This window comes from Scophthalmus maximus, chromosome 7 (assembly GCF_022379125.1).
Source record: "Scophthalmus maximus strain ysfricsl-2021 chromosome 7, ASM2237912v1, whole genome shotgun sequence".
NCBI classification, from domain to species: domain Eukaryota; kingdom Metazoa; phylum Chordata; class Actinopteri; order Pleuronectiformes; family Scophthalmidae; genus Scophthalmus; species Scophthalmus maximus.
In genome coordinates, this window is record NC_061521.1 from 25,175,931 (window position 1) to 25,187,500 (window position 11,570).

General features: G+C 46.2%; 1 protein-coding gene across 5 annotated transcripts in view; it reads right to left on the minus strand.

The window, feature by feature from the left end:
• Positions 1-641: 641 nt before the first annotated feature.
• The window catches only part of LOC118315577 (polypeptide N-acetylgalactosaminyltransferase 18-like), a 101,256-nt gene continuing 90,327 nt past the window's right edge, over positions 642-11,570 (minus strand). For 4 of the 5 annotated variants that reach the window (XM_035642963.2, XM_035642967.2, XM_035642966.2 and 1 more), the window contains exons 10-11: positions 9,941-10,108; positions 642-2,998 (exon numbers count right to left, since the gene is read on the minus strand). In XM_035642963.2, the coding sequence (XP_035498856.2) occupies positions 2,852-2,998; positions 9,941-10,108 (315 nt within the window). In that variant the 3' untranslated portion in view covers positions 642-2,851. The remainder of the gene's footprint in view (positions 2,999-9,940; positions 10,109-11,570) is intronic. The other variant, XM_035642964.2, reaches the window with a different exon arrangement.

Here is an 11,570-nt window from a genome sequence, read left to right on the forward strand (position 1 = left end):
GGGTTTAGAAGCTCTTTAATGCAAACGGACTCATGTACCTTTTAGCACCTTCTTCCATCTCATGTCTCATAAACCTACTCTGGGAAATCTCAGCGTTCAAGGAGACCATAAAAAAACAGCTGCCAAGCCCAAGTCCAAAGTCTCGGCGTCTCGGCGTCTTTCTTTGAGGGCCAGGTCCTGAGTTTCTCGACCGACGAGTCCCCAACTCTCGCAAAGGCGAGTGTGCAGTCAGTTAAAACGAGTCCCAGTCAAATCCAAAGTCCGGTCCAAGTCAAGGTACAAGAACAGATCTTGTAGATCTCTTCTAGACTCATCGACCCCTCAAAGAGCTTTACAGGACAAGTCACATGCACACACACGTTCATACAGCGCTGGAAGAGCCGTCGGGGGTCCAGTGTCTTACCCGAGGACCCAAGGAACCACCGACCTTGTGGATAGCGGACGACCCTCTGTACCTCCTGTGCCACAGTCACCCAAAGTCAGCAAGTCGACTAAGACGGCTCTCAAGTCTCGTCTGATCAAGACTGAAGTCAACTGTCGCAGGTCAAGTCCAAGTGTGGCTTGAGAAATGCTTCAAAATTCTTCTGGGAGAAGCGGAGACACGTAGTCCGTAGATGAAAAAAGAAACAGTCACACAGGAGAAAAGTTTCTTCCTTTATTGTTTTTTTAAAACTTAATTTTTTTACTGTTGATACTTATATAAATATCAAGTTTAAATACACTTAATAAAATATCTTGGACATTTTCAGGACTCGAGATATATATATATATATATATATATATATATATATATACATATATATATATATATATATATATACAGCTTCCCAACAATTGAGATACTTTTTGAAAAGCTTCAGGACCTATAAACCTGAGAACAGAACGAAAAGGACCAGAGGAGTCAACAGAAGGTCTTGGTTCACGGACGCTACACAGTAGCCGATACGAAGGCGACGCACAGTTGGAGTTCTTCCACCGCTCCATCACCGCACCTCACTCAGAGCCCGTTCGAACACATCACGCTCCGATCAATAATGGATGGGTTCATCCTGCATCTCGATTTGAATTATTGATAGAGATTGTTGACGGCCGGGCTTTTTCTTTCTTTCTGAGCGGGAATGAGCGGGAGATTGATCGCTCAGCACTTCTGCTTTGATAAAGTGTGTAACTCACCAGGACTAAGCAGTCGTCGTATATACTGTATATATGCAAGTGTCAAATCGGCTAAGAGTTTAAATACACTCATAGATAAAACATACATCCCAGTTTGTACGGAGTTACTGTATATTTTGCCAGTGAGAACATTCCTCCTGGGATGAATCTGATGAGGCGACGAGACGAAGGTACGCTTCCGCTGCAGATGTGATATTCATGTAGAAATACCTGTTCGACTTATGATTCAGAGCTTTAGGGAAAAATGATAATTTACAGAACAAAACAGAAATAATAGGGCTCACACACACACACACACACACACACACACACACACACACACCTCCTGGACGCTCGTGTCCACTGCCACGTTACCGCCCATCTGTTACGGATGATATAACGTCCACCTGTTCCATCAGCTCCTGTCAATGGGACTCATTCATGCTGCACAACTCACGCGTGACGAGCTCTATTTCCCAGAATGCCTTTTTCAGAGAAGCCCACACAGATACGGCCGTGACGGAGACGCTCGGAAACGACACTTCCTGATTGGTTCTCGCCTTTCCTGTCGGCAACTGTTTCTCCTCGACATTTTCGTTCCGCATTCGTCGTCTTTTCTGCAAACAAGCCACGCCTCCTCCTGTTTACACGCACACGTGACGCGTGTTGTCGGCGTGGACAGAAATGAGCTCAGAGACTGAGCTCGTCTTTGGATTCATAACTGGTTGATTTGTTTTTTTTATATTGTCCGGCTGCATACCGTATCTGACAGTTTAGTTATTTCTTCCAAAACTAATAAAAATAGATTTAGTTCTCTCCACTGCCGGAAACATTTTGGATGAATGTACAAAGAATACAAGTCAACATTGAAATGAATAAACAGAATCTCAAAAAATGTAGGGTCAGAATTCTTGAGCTCGGTTTCAGTTCAGTTTCAGTTCATAATTTCTTATTTCAAAGCTCATAATTTTTCATATTTCAAAGCTTCACTTCACTTCTAAAATCCTGTTCCATCATTGTCACTCTTCTGCTCCACTATTGATTAAAATAGATAAATGCTGCGTCAAGTTATAAGAGCTCATAGGAAGTTAACACCCCCCCCCCCCCCCGATAAATCCCGTTTCGTCTCTGATCCTGCAAATATGGCGACGACGCCCGACGCGGCCGTCGTCTCTGCTTCGGATCAAATGACCAAAGGACGCGTGCGGCGTGTTTCTGAGGTTATTCTCTCCGTTACACTTCACAACAGTTTTATGACCCTGAGGTTGAAATCGACAGCATCTGTTCTCGCCTTCGCTCCGAGTCAGGTAACGGAAGAAAAAGTGACAAATCTGTCGGAGACTTTGGTTCGTGAAGCCTCGCGTTTCTCCATCTGCGGACGAACGCGCTCCCTCGGTTTGTCCTGGTGATCAGGACCTTGTATTTCTGGTTTCTTTGAGATTGAGAGCGCGACGTCGTGAGTGTCTCCTCTCTCGGGCATGAAACGGTTATTGGGTAACTGATGCTCCGGTGCCGAGAGCTCTTATTCTCCGGACGCTTCTAACTCCACTCTCTTCACGTGCACCTGAACTCCGTGACGGTGGAGGATCAGGTCGGGGTCGGTTGGGGGGGGGGGGGATGGATGTTTCCTTTTTGGTTGGAAGCGGCGGCGGAGCTCCTCGCTTGAAGTCCATCACAAACGGAAGGGGGCTCCAGGAGCTCACTGCGGCAGGACGGTCAGGACGTTGGTGATGGTCCACCTCTGGCCGCTGCAGTCCTGGATGGCCAGCTGGAAGGCCAACTCGGACTGTCGGCTCTCCGCCAGCTCCAGACAGCGCTGAGAGTCCGTGTTCTGGATGGAGCCGCCCTGAAGGAGGAGAGAGAGAGAGAGAGAAGGAGGAGAAGTCGAGGACGAACAGTAGCAACGTGCGGTGACGGATAACGCCGCTCCGCTCCTCCGGGGAATCCATTCGTTTAGATGCTGAGACACAGGAGCCCTGACGGCGTCAATGCTTTGACACCGTGACAGGAAACACAGAATTATGAACGTTAAACCGATGTCAGGTCAATTTCATTTCCCATATTTAGGAGTTTCTAGTAAAAACATGAAGCATGTCATTGGTCTCTCTCTCTCTCTGTGTGTGTGTGTGTGTGTGTGTGTAAAGTCCGTCCTTAGTTATATTGAAAGACCAGTAATATTGTTTTAATGAGCCCGAATCCTGGAAGAGGAGGTGACTGGAGCTATTTGTGTCAAACTCGTTTGTCTAAGGAAGGCTGCTTGGCTTTAAAATCAATACGCTCTGCTTCTCACACACACACTCACACACACACACACACACTCACGCACATTCAAACACACACACACACACACACACACACACTCAAACACACACACACACGCACATTCAAACATACACACACACGCACACACACACACACACACACACACACACACACACACACACACACACACGCACACACACACTCTCACACACACACACACACACACGCACGCGCACACACACACACACACACACACACACACACACCGCAGTCTTGTACGACGTGCTGATAACTCTTCTCTCCGTGCGTGAGACTCGAACACCAGGAACATAATCCCGTTCTGCTCGAGGCTCGTGCACATCGATCGTCTCCGCCTCCGCGCCGCGTCCACGTATCGACCGAACCCGCGTGTTGCAGGTGTGATCACACATCTGCTGTCACCGGGCAGAGCCTCTCTTCTGCTCTCCAAAACACGTGGATTCCACGGGGGGTCCAAAACGTCTCCCCTCGGAACGCGTGGCGTGACGTCCGTGCTCCGGACACGAAGAGTCGCTCGGCGTAGCCCTCCGAAAGATCGGAATCTCGTAAAAAAGGATTGCGACTTTTAAAAGAGACGTGATTACAATCATAAATTCTACTCGACCCTGTTGTTGCACGTTCTCTGATATGTACGCTGGTATTTCATCCTCCCCCCTCAGAATCCGAACAGAAGAAGCCCGTCTGTCCGTTGTAGTTCGTACAGGACAATGTTAACTGACGTAGAAGTAGAGGTGTGTTCTCGTGGACTTCAACAAGAGTTCTATTAGAACGTCGAGAAGCATCGAGGAATGTTTAAACTTCAGCGAGCATCAGCCTGGCGGATGGAGGAGGGGCTGCAGGTTCTTCTCTAGGTCACTCTCCGAGATACGCACGTGACAATACCTGTGAGATCTGCATTTGTATTTGACCAGTGGTCAGGAGCCAAAGAGTTGGTCTGGACGGAGAGATGGTTTTACTGTTGAAATGAAATCGGATCCTTAGATCAGCGAGCGGGAGGAGGACGGATGGTTGTTTGTCTCTGCACGTCGGACCAGTGTCCAGCTCCGCCCGACACCTTCACACGATAAGGAATCAATAATGGATGGATGGATGCAGTTGTGTTCCTGGCTATCCCTCCCTCTTCCCTCTTCCCTCTTCTTCCAGGTCTGTTCTGCTTCACCAACGAGTTGCAAACATCACTGCAAAGAAAGGACTGCGGACGAACGTGGGGTTGATAAAAGCCTCACACACGCGTCCAGTGGTTCTATGCTCTTCTGTGAACGTGAGCAGCTTGAACGCGTCCCGTTCTGCCACGAATGAACAGACCGTCATGCGAGTCTCCTTTTGAAATGAGGAACTTATCGGAGACTCCCGACGCTAAACCCGGCGGCACTGATGAGTCTTAAGACCTCAAGTCGCAGTCATGTGGATGCAGCCTGGAGACGTTTACACCTACAGGCAACGCAGAGTCTCCAGTGAACCTGAGGGAGGAAGACGGAGAGTAAAACACAAAAGAAACCCCACGGCAGCTCGGCGCCAACTCGAACACGACTCCGGGTGAACGCTGATGTCGCCCCGTGTCTGCTGGGACGTGAAACTGTATCTGTAAACATGGCCGCTATGATCCGCTTTATTAGGTGATAATGCAATAACACATATATATATATATATATATATATATATTTATATATAAATGAATGAAGTGGACCACACTGACAGCTCCCGGACTGTAAGTGCTAAGAGCGCAGCTCTGACAAGAAGTAGTGCTGGAGCTGAGTTATAAGAGCACATAAAACCACGCGTCACACATTCCCCCTCGAATGGGAGAGCGGTCTCAGACTTTTGGACCCCACTCTACACGCACGCACGCACGCACGCAGACTAGATATTCGGCGTTCGTCCAGCGCCTTGTCCTCGACTCCTGCCGTGAGCGCCCGGCCCGTCATTCTGCAGAGTGCAGAGTTGGACCGCGCGATCGATTCCCCGCTATTAAGGCAGGAACACTAATCAGTCGGTCGGACAGCCGGCCGGCCGGGCGGAGCCATGGCAATCTGTCAGCCAGATGCTCGATCGTGTCGAGTCATCCACCTTCGGAGGATGTGGTGAGTTTAAAAAGCACAAAGTGTGTGTGTGTGCGTGTGTGTGTGTGTGTGTGCGTGTGTGCGTGTGTGTGTGTGTGTGCGTGTGTGTGTGTGTGTGTGTGTGTGTGTGATTCTGCGATGTCCTGAGTGACTAACATCTATATTCTCCATCGTCAGATGACAACAACAGTCCAGCTGGAGTCATGGACGTCACAGGTTTTTGTTCTTGTTTCACGATCTCTGGGAATTTTGTGCGCCGTTAATCCTCCGGGTTTGAACATAATTCTGTCAATCTGTCATGAGGCAGCATCGCTTTTTTCTTTTTTTTTTAAGTTAAAGCTGGCAGTGGTTTGGGAGTAAAACTACGACCCTGACGAACCTACGACCACAAATCCATATGCTCCTTTAGATCGGTCAAAAGGTCAAGATCCACAACAATATGGTAAAACATAAAAAGACATCTCTGCACATGATAGGAAGACGATCTAAAGCTCTCGCCTCGTCTGTCCACAGACGTTCGGGCTCTGACAATGTAACCAATGGTCGTTTCCCAAAACCGTGAAAAGGCCACGAAACAGCCTGATAATTCATTATCACCACGGAGCTCCAGTGATTCCAAATGTCTGTTTGGAACAAAGTCTGTTCGTTGAAGAACATTACGTTCATATTCAAACACAGTAGCTGCGTTCTCCGTTGACGTGATAGACGATTTCATGAATTTGAAGTTTTAACGTATGGTGCCTTCACCAACGAGGTGCCACAGGGGTCTATTCTTGGCCCGTTCCTGTTTACATTATACGTATCATAATTCATACTATAGAGTGGTCTCCTTATCTCTGGCCTCATCAGTAATGACTGCACATCCCACTGTGTATATCCCTGGTCTCTGACCCTGTTCCTATAGCTACTGTAAGAATTACCCTTATGTTAGTTTTTTTGTTTAAAAGAAATAACAAGTATTATTACACTTGTGTACTCTGCTCCCTCCACGCTGGGTTCAGCTGCTCTTCTCAAAGGCAAATGGCAAAATGAAAAAAAAGGTTGGGTAATATGAGGGTTGAGTCTGCAGAGAACGCCGTTCTTGGATATTGAACTTCAGAGATTTGACACACAAGCTGTGAAACAGCAACACATCCAAAAAGTGTTTTCTTCATGTCCCACTACAATAAGCAGGAAATGTATGAATTCAGCATGCAGAAATAAACATCAATACCTTCCAATTTGATGGTCAATTCAGACAAAGCCTTTTTAAATTCAAATGGTTCCAAAACGCTATCGACTCCGCCGCAGCTGTGTTTGTGGAGTGTAAAGAAAACATGAGCTGGCGTTCGCTCAGTGTTTTACAATCTCTTAGAGAGTAGCTGCTCGTCTGGGAGCGCCGATAAATTAGTGATTATACAGAACTGAACGTGATCCAACATCGGCGGAGCTGCGCCCAGATCTCTTATAGATCGTCTGGTGTAAATATCATCCATCCTGCACTGGAACTAGAGGATTGTCTAAATGATACATGGGGGGAGGAAAGCAGCTCAGTAAGAATGTAAACTACATCAAATAACCAAGTGGGCTACGTTTTTATTACCTCCGCCAGGGAGGTTACGTGTTCACCCCTGTCCATCTGTTTGTCGGTTGGTTTGTCAGAAGGATTACATAAAACCTGCAGCACGGATTTCTCCAAAGCTTGGTGGAAGGATGAGTCAAGAAATGGATCTAGAAAAAAAAGTCAGATCCTGGAATTGTTTTTAGAGCTTTCTTATTACTTTTTATCACTTCACTCTAGTACGCCCTCCCATTGGACGGCACAGTATCCACGCCCCAATGCATGCGGTGCCTTGAATGAAGCATCATGCTGTATTCAAGAAGACTTTCGCTGCGTTCCATTATACCTCAGAACTCATAATTACCGAACTTCGGAAGTTGCGACTGGGACGCCCGCCCGGGAGTTGGAATTTCGACTCGGAAGGTCGGAGGAACCTCACCAACCCCGACTTCCGAGCTCGGAGTTCAGAGTTAGCAGCATTGAAACTAGAGATTGAACCACAAACTCCTCAAGAGTTTTAAATGTTTTACTGACGTTATAAATCAAGTAAGAAGTCATTTTCACAGACTTTTATAGCAACGACCAACGGAGTCGCCCTCTGCTGGTCATTACAGAGAAAACAGGCACTTCCACATTGGCGTAGAGTCTACGTTCTTTTTATATGCAGTCTATGAGGATAATGGGATATTGAATCAGGCACATTTAGCGGAATGATATACATCGTCGTTTACAATTTGGTGCAGATCCAAGAAAAAATTTGAATGAGGTATGTGCTCTAGTGAGGGCCGTTCTAGTTATTAGAAGTTATTTTCAATGCTGCTGTTCACGTCTCAGTTTGGATTCACACAGTAGATCAATATGAAGAACTGCCGCTTCTCTTGATGTCTCAACTTTGATCGCCTGTGCGAGCAAAAATGTTCCCGCTCGGTCCAGCCGCCGGCGACACACTCTTGACCTTCCTCTCCTATTGTACAGTGGATCTAAAGAACGGTGGCGACATGCCCATCCCTACTGGTACAACTTGAAAGTAAGCAGTGTCCACAGAGGCACAAAATAAGAAGCGGACTGATAGAAAACCCAGCCTCATCTGGAAACTCTAGCGTCTACACAAGTGAGAGAGAAGAACCGACGAGCCGCTCCGGGGCAGATTCTTTCACTCGGGCTTCCTTCTGCCCGTCTCTTCGTCGATGGCTGTTCCCTCAGGTTCAGGCTCAGTTCGATATTATAAAAGATCTGCTCATCAATAATTCACAGATACTGACTGCCCACTTCACATGAAAGGCTGCTGTCTCCTTCCTTTGTTCCCTCTTCCTGCCCTTGATTCCCCGGACTCTCGTCTCTTTCTTCCTCCCTCTCTGGTCTGCTGTTCATCCAACCTTCCCTCTCTCACACTTTCACACATGTTCACAGATCGTGAAACTCAAAATACATACGCATAAATATCAGTGGTTGGTGAGTCAGTACGAAATCTCTCTGTGAGAGTTTCTGCTGTTTTTTTTATTTGAATGTGATAAATATATATATAGATACAGATATATATCTATATATATTTTTATTGATCCACTAGCTGTCTGGCTAACAGTGGTGTCCGATTAGCAATTAGCCGTAAGCTAACGTCGTCATTAGCCCTCATTTTTTTGGCATTATTTAAAATTCAAATAATCTTCTTAATGATATTATTAAAAGGAAACAAAAGCCATAGTGCTATTAGCGTAGCCTGGGGAGCCACATGGCTGACGATAACGTGGTCGACGGTCAGAATGAAATGTTTCCTTGTAGCGCTTGATAAGATAATGACTGCAGCTGATGATTAGCTCCTAGCGTCCTGATTAGCATGAATTAGTTTGCGTAGGGTATAAATTACAACAGCTATCATAACTTGCATATCCTCTTGTTGGGTTTCTCTCATTACGATTGTAAGGTCTTCATCATTTCTGATTTCACAGACTCAACCAAAAGCCTGTTTCACTTTTTATTACTTTTGAATGATAGGGAACCACTTTGACCCGAGAAAACTGTTAAACCTTCCCCCGCTGGAATCGTCCGCACGGCTAGGATTTAATTTGCTTTGTTAGAAAAGGCCAGAAGTTTAATTTCAGGCCTCATATTGATATATATTTTACTTCTCTACCAAACTTTTTTTCTTCCCCACTGAGAAACTGGAGTTTTCCTTTTTGGCCCTAATGGGCTTCATCTCTTTGACTCCTGACACAAGTTAGATGTTCTGATTCTGTCTGCTGCTAATTAGCACCTTGCCCAGTGGCTTCAGGAAGAAACGGAGGAAACTGGCGAGCTGAAATACGATGAGGTATTGTTCTCTGAGGAAGACGGGGGCTCGAGAGATTCTTAAATATGTCTCTTATTTGAAATGATGTCTGGGACACACAGTCACACCAGAGGCGCCGGGGGAAGGGGGGGGGGGGGGCATGAATACCGCAACGCCGTCTTTACACTAATTATCCAACTCCCCGGCACTTATCTGTCACATTTTTAAGACGACGTCAAAAGTGAGAAGATTAAAAATGAGACAGAGGGTTGTTAAAAGTCAGAAACTGGAGGATGTGTGAGAGCTCATCATCCGGCCGTCGGCGACTGCGGCTCTTCAAAACGCCCGTCGCGCGAAATAATGAAAGAGTCGGGAAACGGAGCAGAGAGGCAGATCCCGCTCGCTTATTTGAAAAAAAAAAAGAAACGAAGCACACGATCAAATCGCGGGGCCTCAAACAGCGGGAGGCTCCAGCTACATACAGAATACTAATTAACAAAGCGGCGAGATGGAAGAGTGCTCGCGCCTGCACGTTGGAGCTGCGGCGGGTGAAACACGCAGCGGGAGTTTGGTCGAACACACAAGCGCGTGTTCCTCCGGGGTCTTCGCGCAGGGGCCTACCTGCGTGAACGTCCAGGTGAGCCTCATGTGCTTGGCGGCGGCGTAGCTGCATTCCAGCAGCCTGGGTCGGCCGTTCACGTCCACCAGACACTTGTTGTCGTCGTCGTCGATGGTCGGGCTCAGCACGCCGAGGTGGAGCTGCTGGGAGCTGCTGAAGTAGACGTTCTGCTGGGAGACAGACACACACAGGCGACTCAGGAAGTGTTCTCTCGCGCGTCGCCAACGCCTCCGCCCGTCCCTCCGTCGCCACGCGGTTACAGTCGGTCGGCACTTCTCAAGTAAGCAGATGCAATTTTAATCTCCTACAGTCTCATTTGAATGCAGATGCATTTCGATAACATCTGTCAATCACATTCGCACCCAAATCCCATTTTCTACTTGCAGTTGATCCTGTACGGTTATTTTTTTTAAGTTTTCGATTCATAAATTACATTTTTTTTGCTTCTAATTAATAATATTGGGAACAAAGTGATAAAGACTTTAAATTAAAATCATTGTATGGTTGTTTTAAGTTTTAATATTGGTAAATTCATCTCTAAATATTTTTTTGAAGTAGTTATCTCTAGAACATTTACATGATGTACATTCACCTTATTAAAAACACTATACTAATATTTTGATTTTAAAACAACATCAGTTCTTCAGGGAATTGATTCCACAAGACGTTGGGAACTTTCCTCTGAGATTCTGCTCCATGTTGATGGAGATCAAACTAAAAAGTCGGAGTACACGTTAAATACATTTTTTTCCCAAAGACGGTTACTTTCATTGCCGGTTGTAGTTATTTGTTGCTATAAAAAATTTAGCTGACACGTCATGATTGACAGCGGCGGTAGACATAATGAAAGAATAATGTTACGTATAATGTAAAGAGTAGCGGACCAAGAATAGATCCCTGTGGCACCTCGTTACTGAAGGCGTGTTTGCTCGCGGCAGCACCAACCGTCAAAACTATATTTGAAACTGTGTAAATCAAGGGACATTCTTTTCCTGATGGGGAGGATTTCTTTTCTTGCATCATTGAGACTGAGACAGCAGATACTTCTGAATTCTTATAATAATGCACTTTTCAAAATGCCACGCTGTACTTTCTTTTCGAACGTTGACTGTACTTTCCTTCACCTCTCCTGGAAAAATTCCCCCAAAAAAACACTCTCACTTATAATGTAGGCCGAAATAAACAAGCCACCTGTAACTGATCTGAGTAAAGAGACGATAAAAAGAAAGATGGAGGTGGGAACATTCAGTGGAAACAGAAACAGGAGGGAGAGGGAGAGAGAGAGGTCAGGCGGATTCTGGCGAAATAGAAGCGGAATAAATTTCGCATACCTGAACAAACAAACACGGTAATGAATGCAAACGCTGGCCCAGTTTTGAAGCCCTGAGAAAAAAACGGTAAAAAGAAAAAGAATAGATGAGACGAGAGAACCGCAGACGACCTGACACGAGGCGTAAAGCAAATGAGAAGGTTCAGGGTCGACGCGGAATCAAAACGAGCATAAAGAAAGTGGAGATCAAGGAGAAACAGAGGAAGAGAAGAAGAAGAAGAAGAAGAAGAAGAAGAAGAAGAACAAACGGACACGTCGGCCGCGTGCTCCGACTCGGCGAGCGTCAGATTCCACAGGAGTTC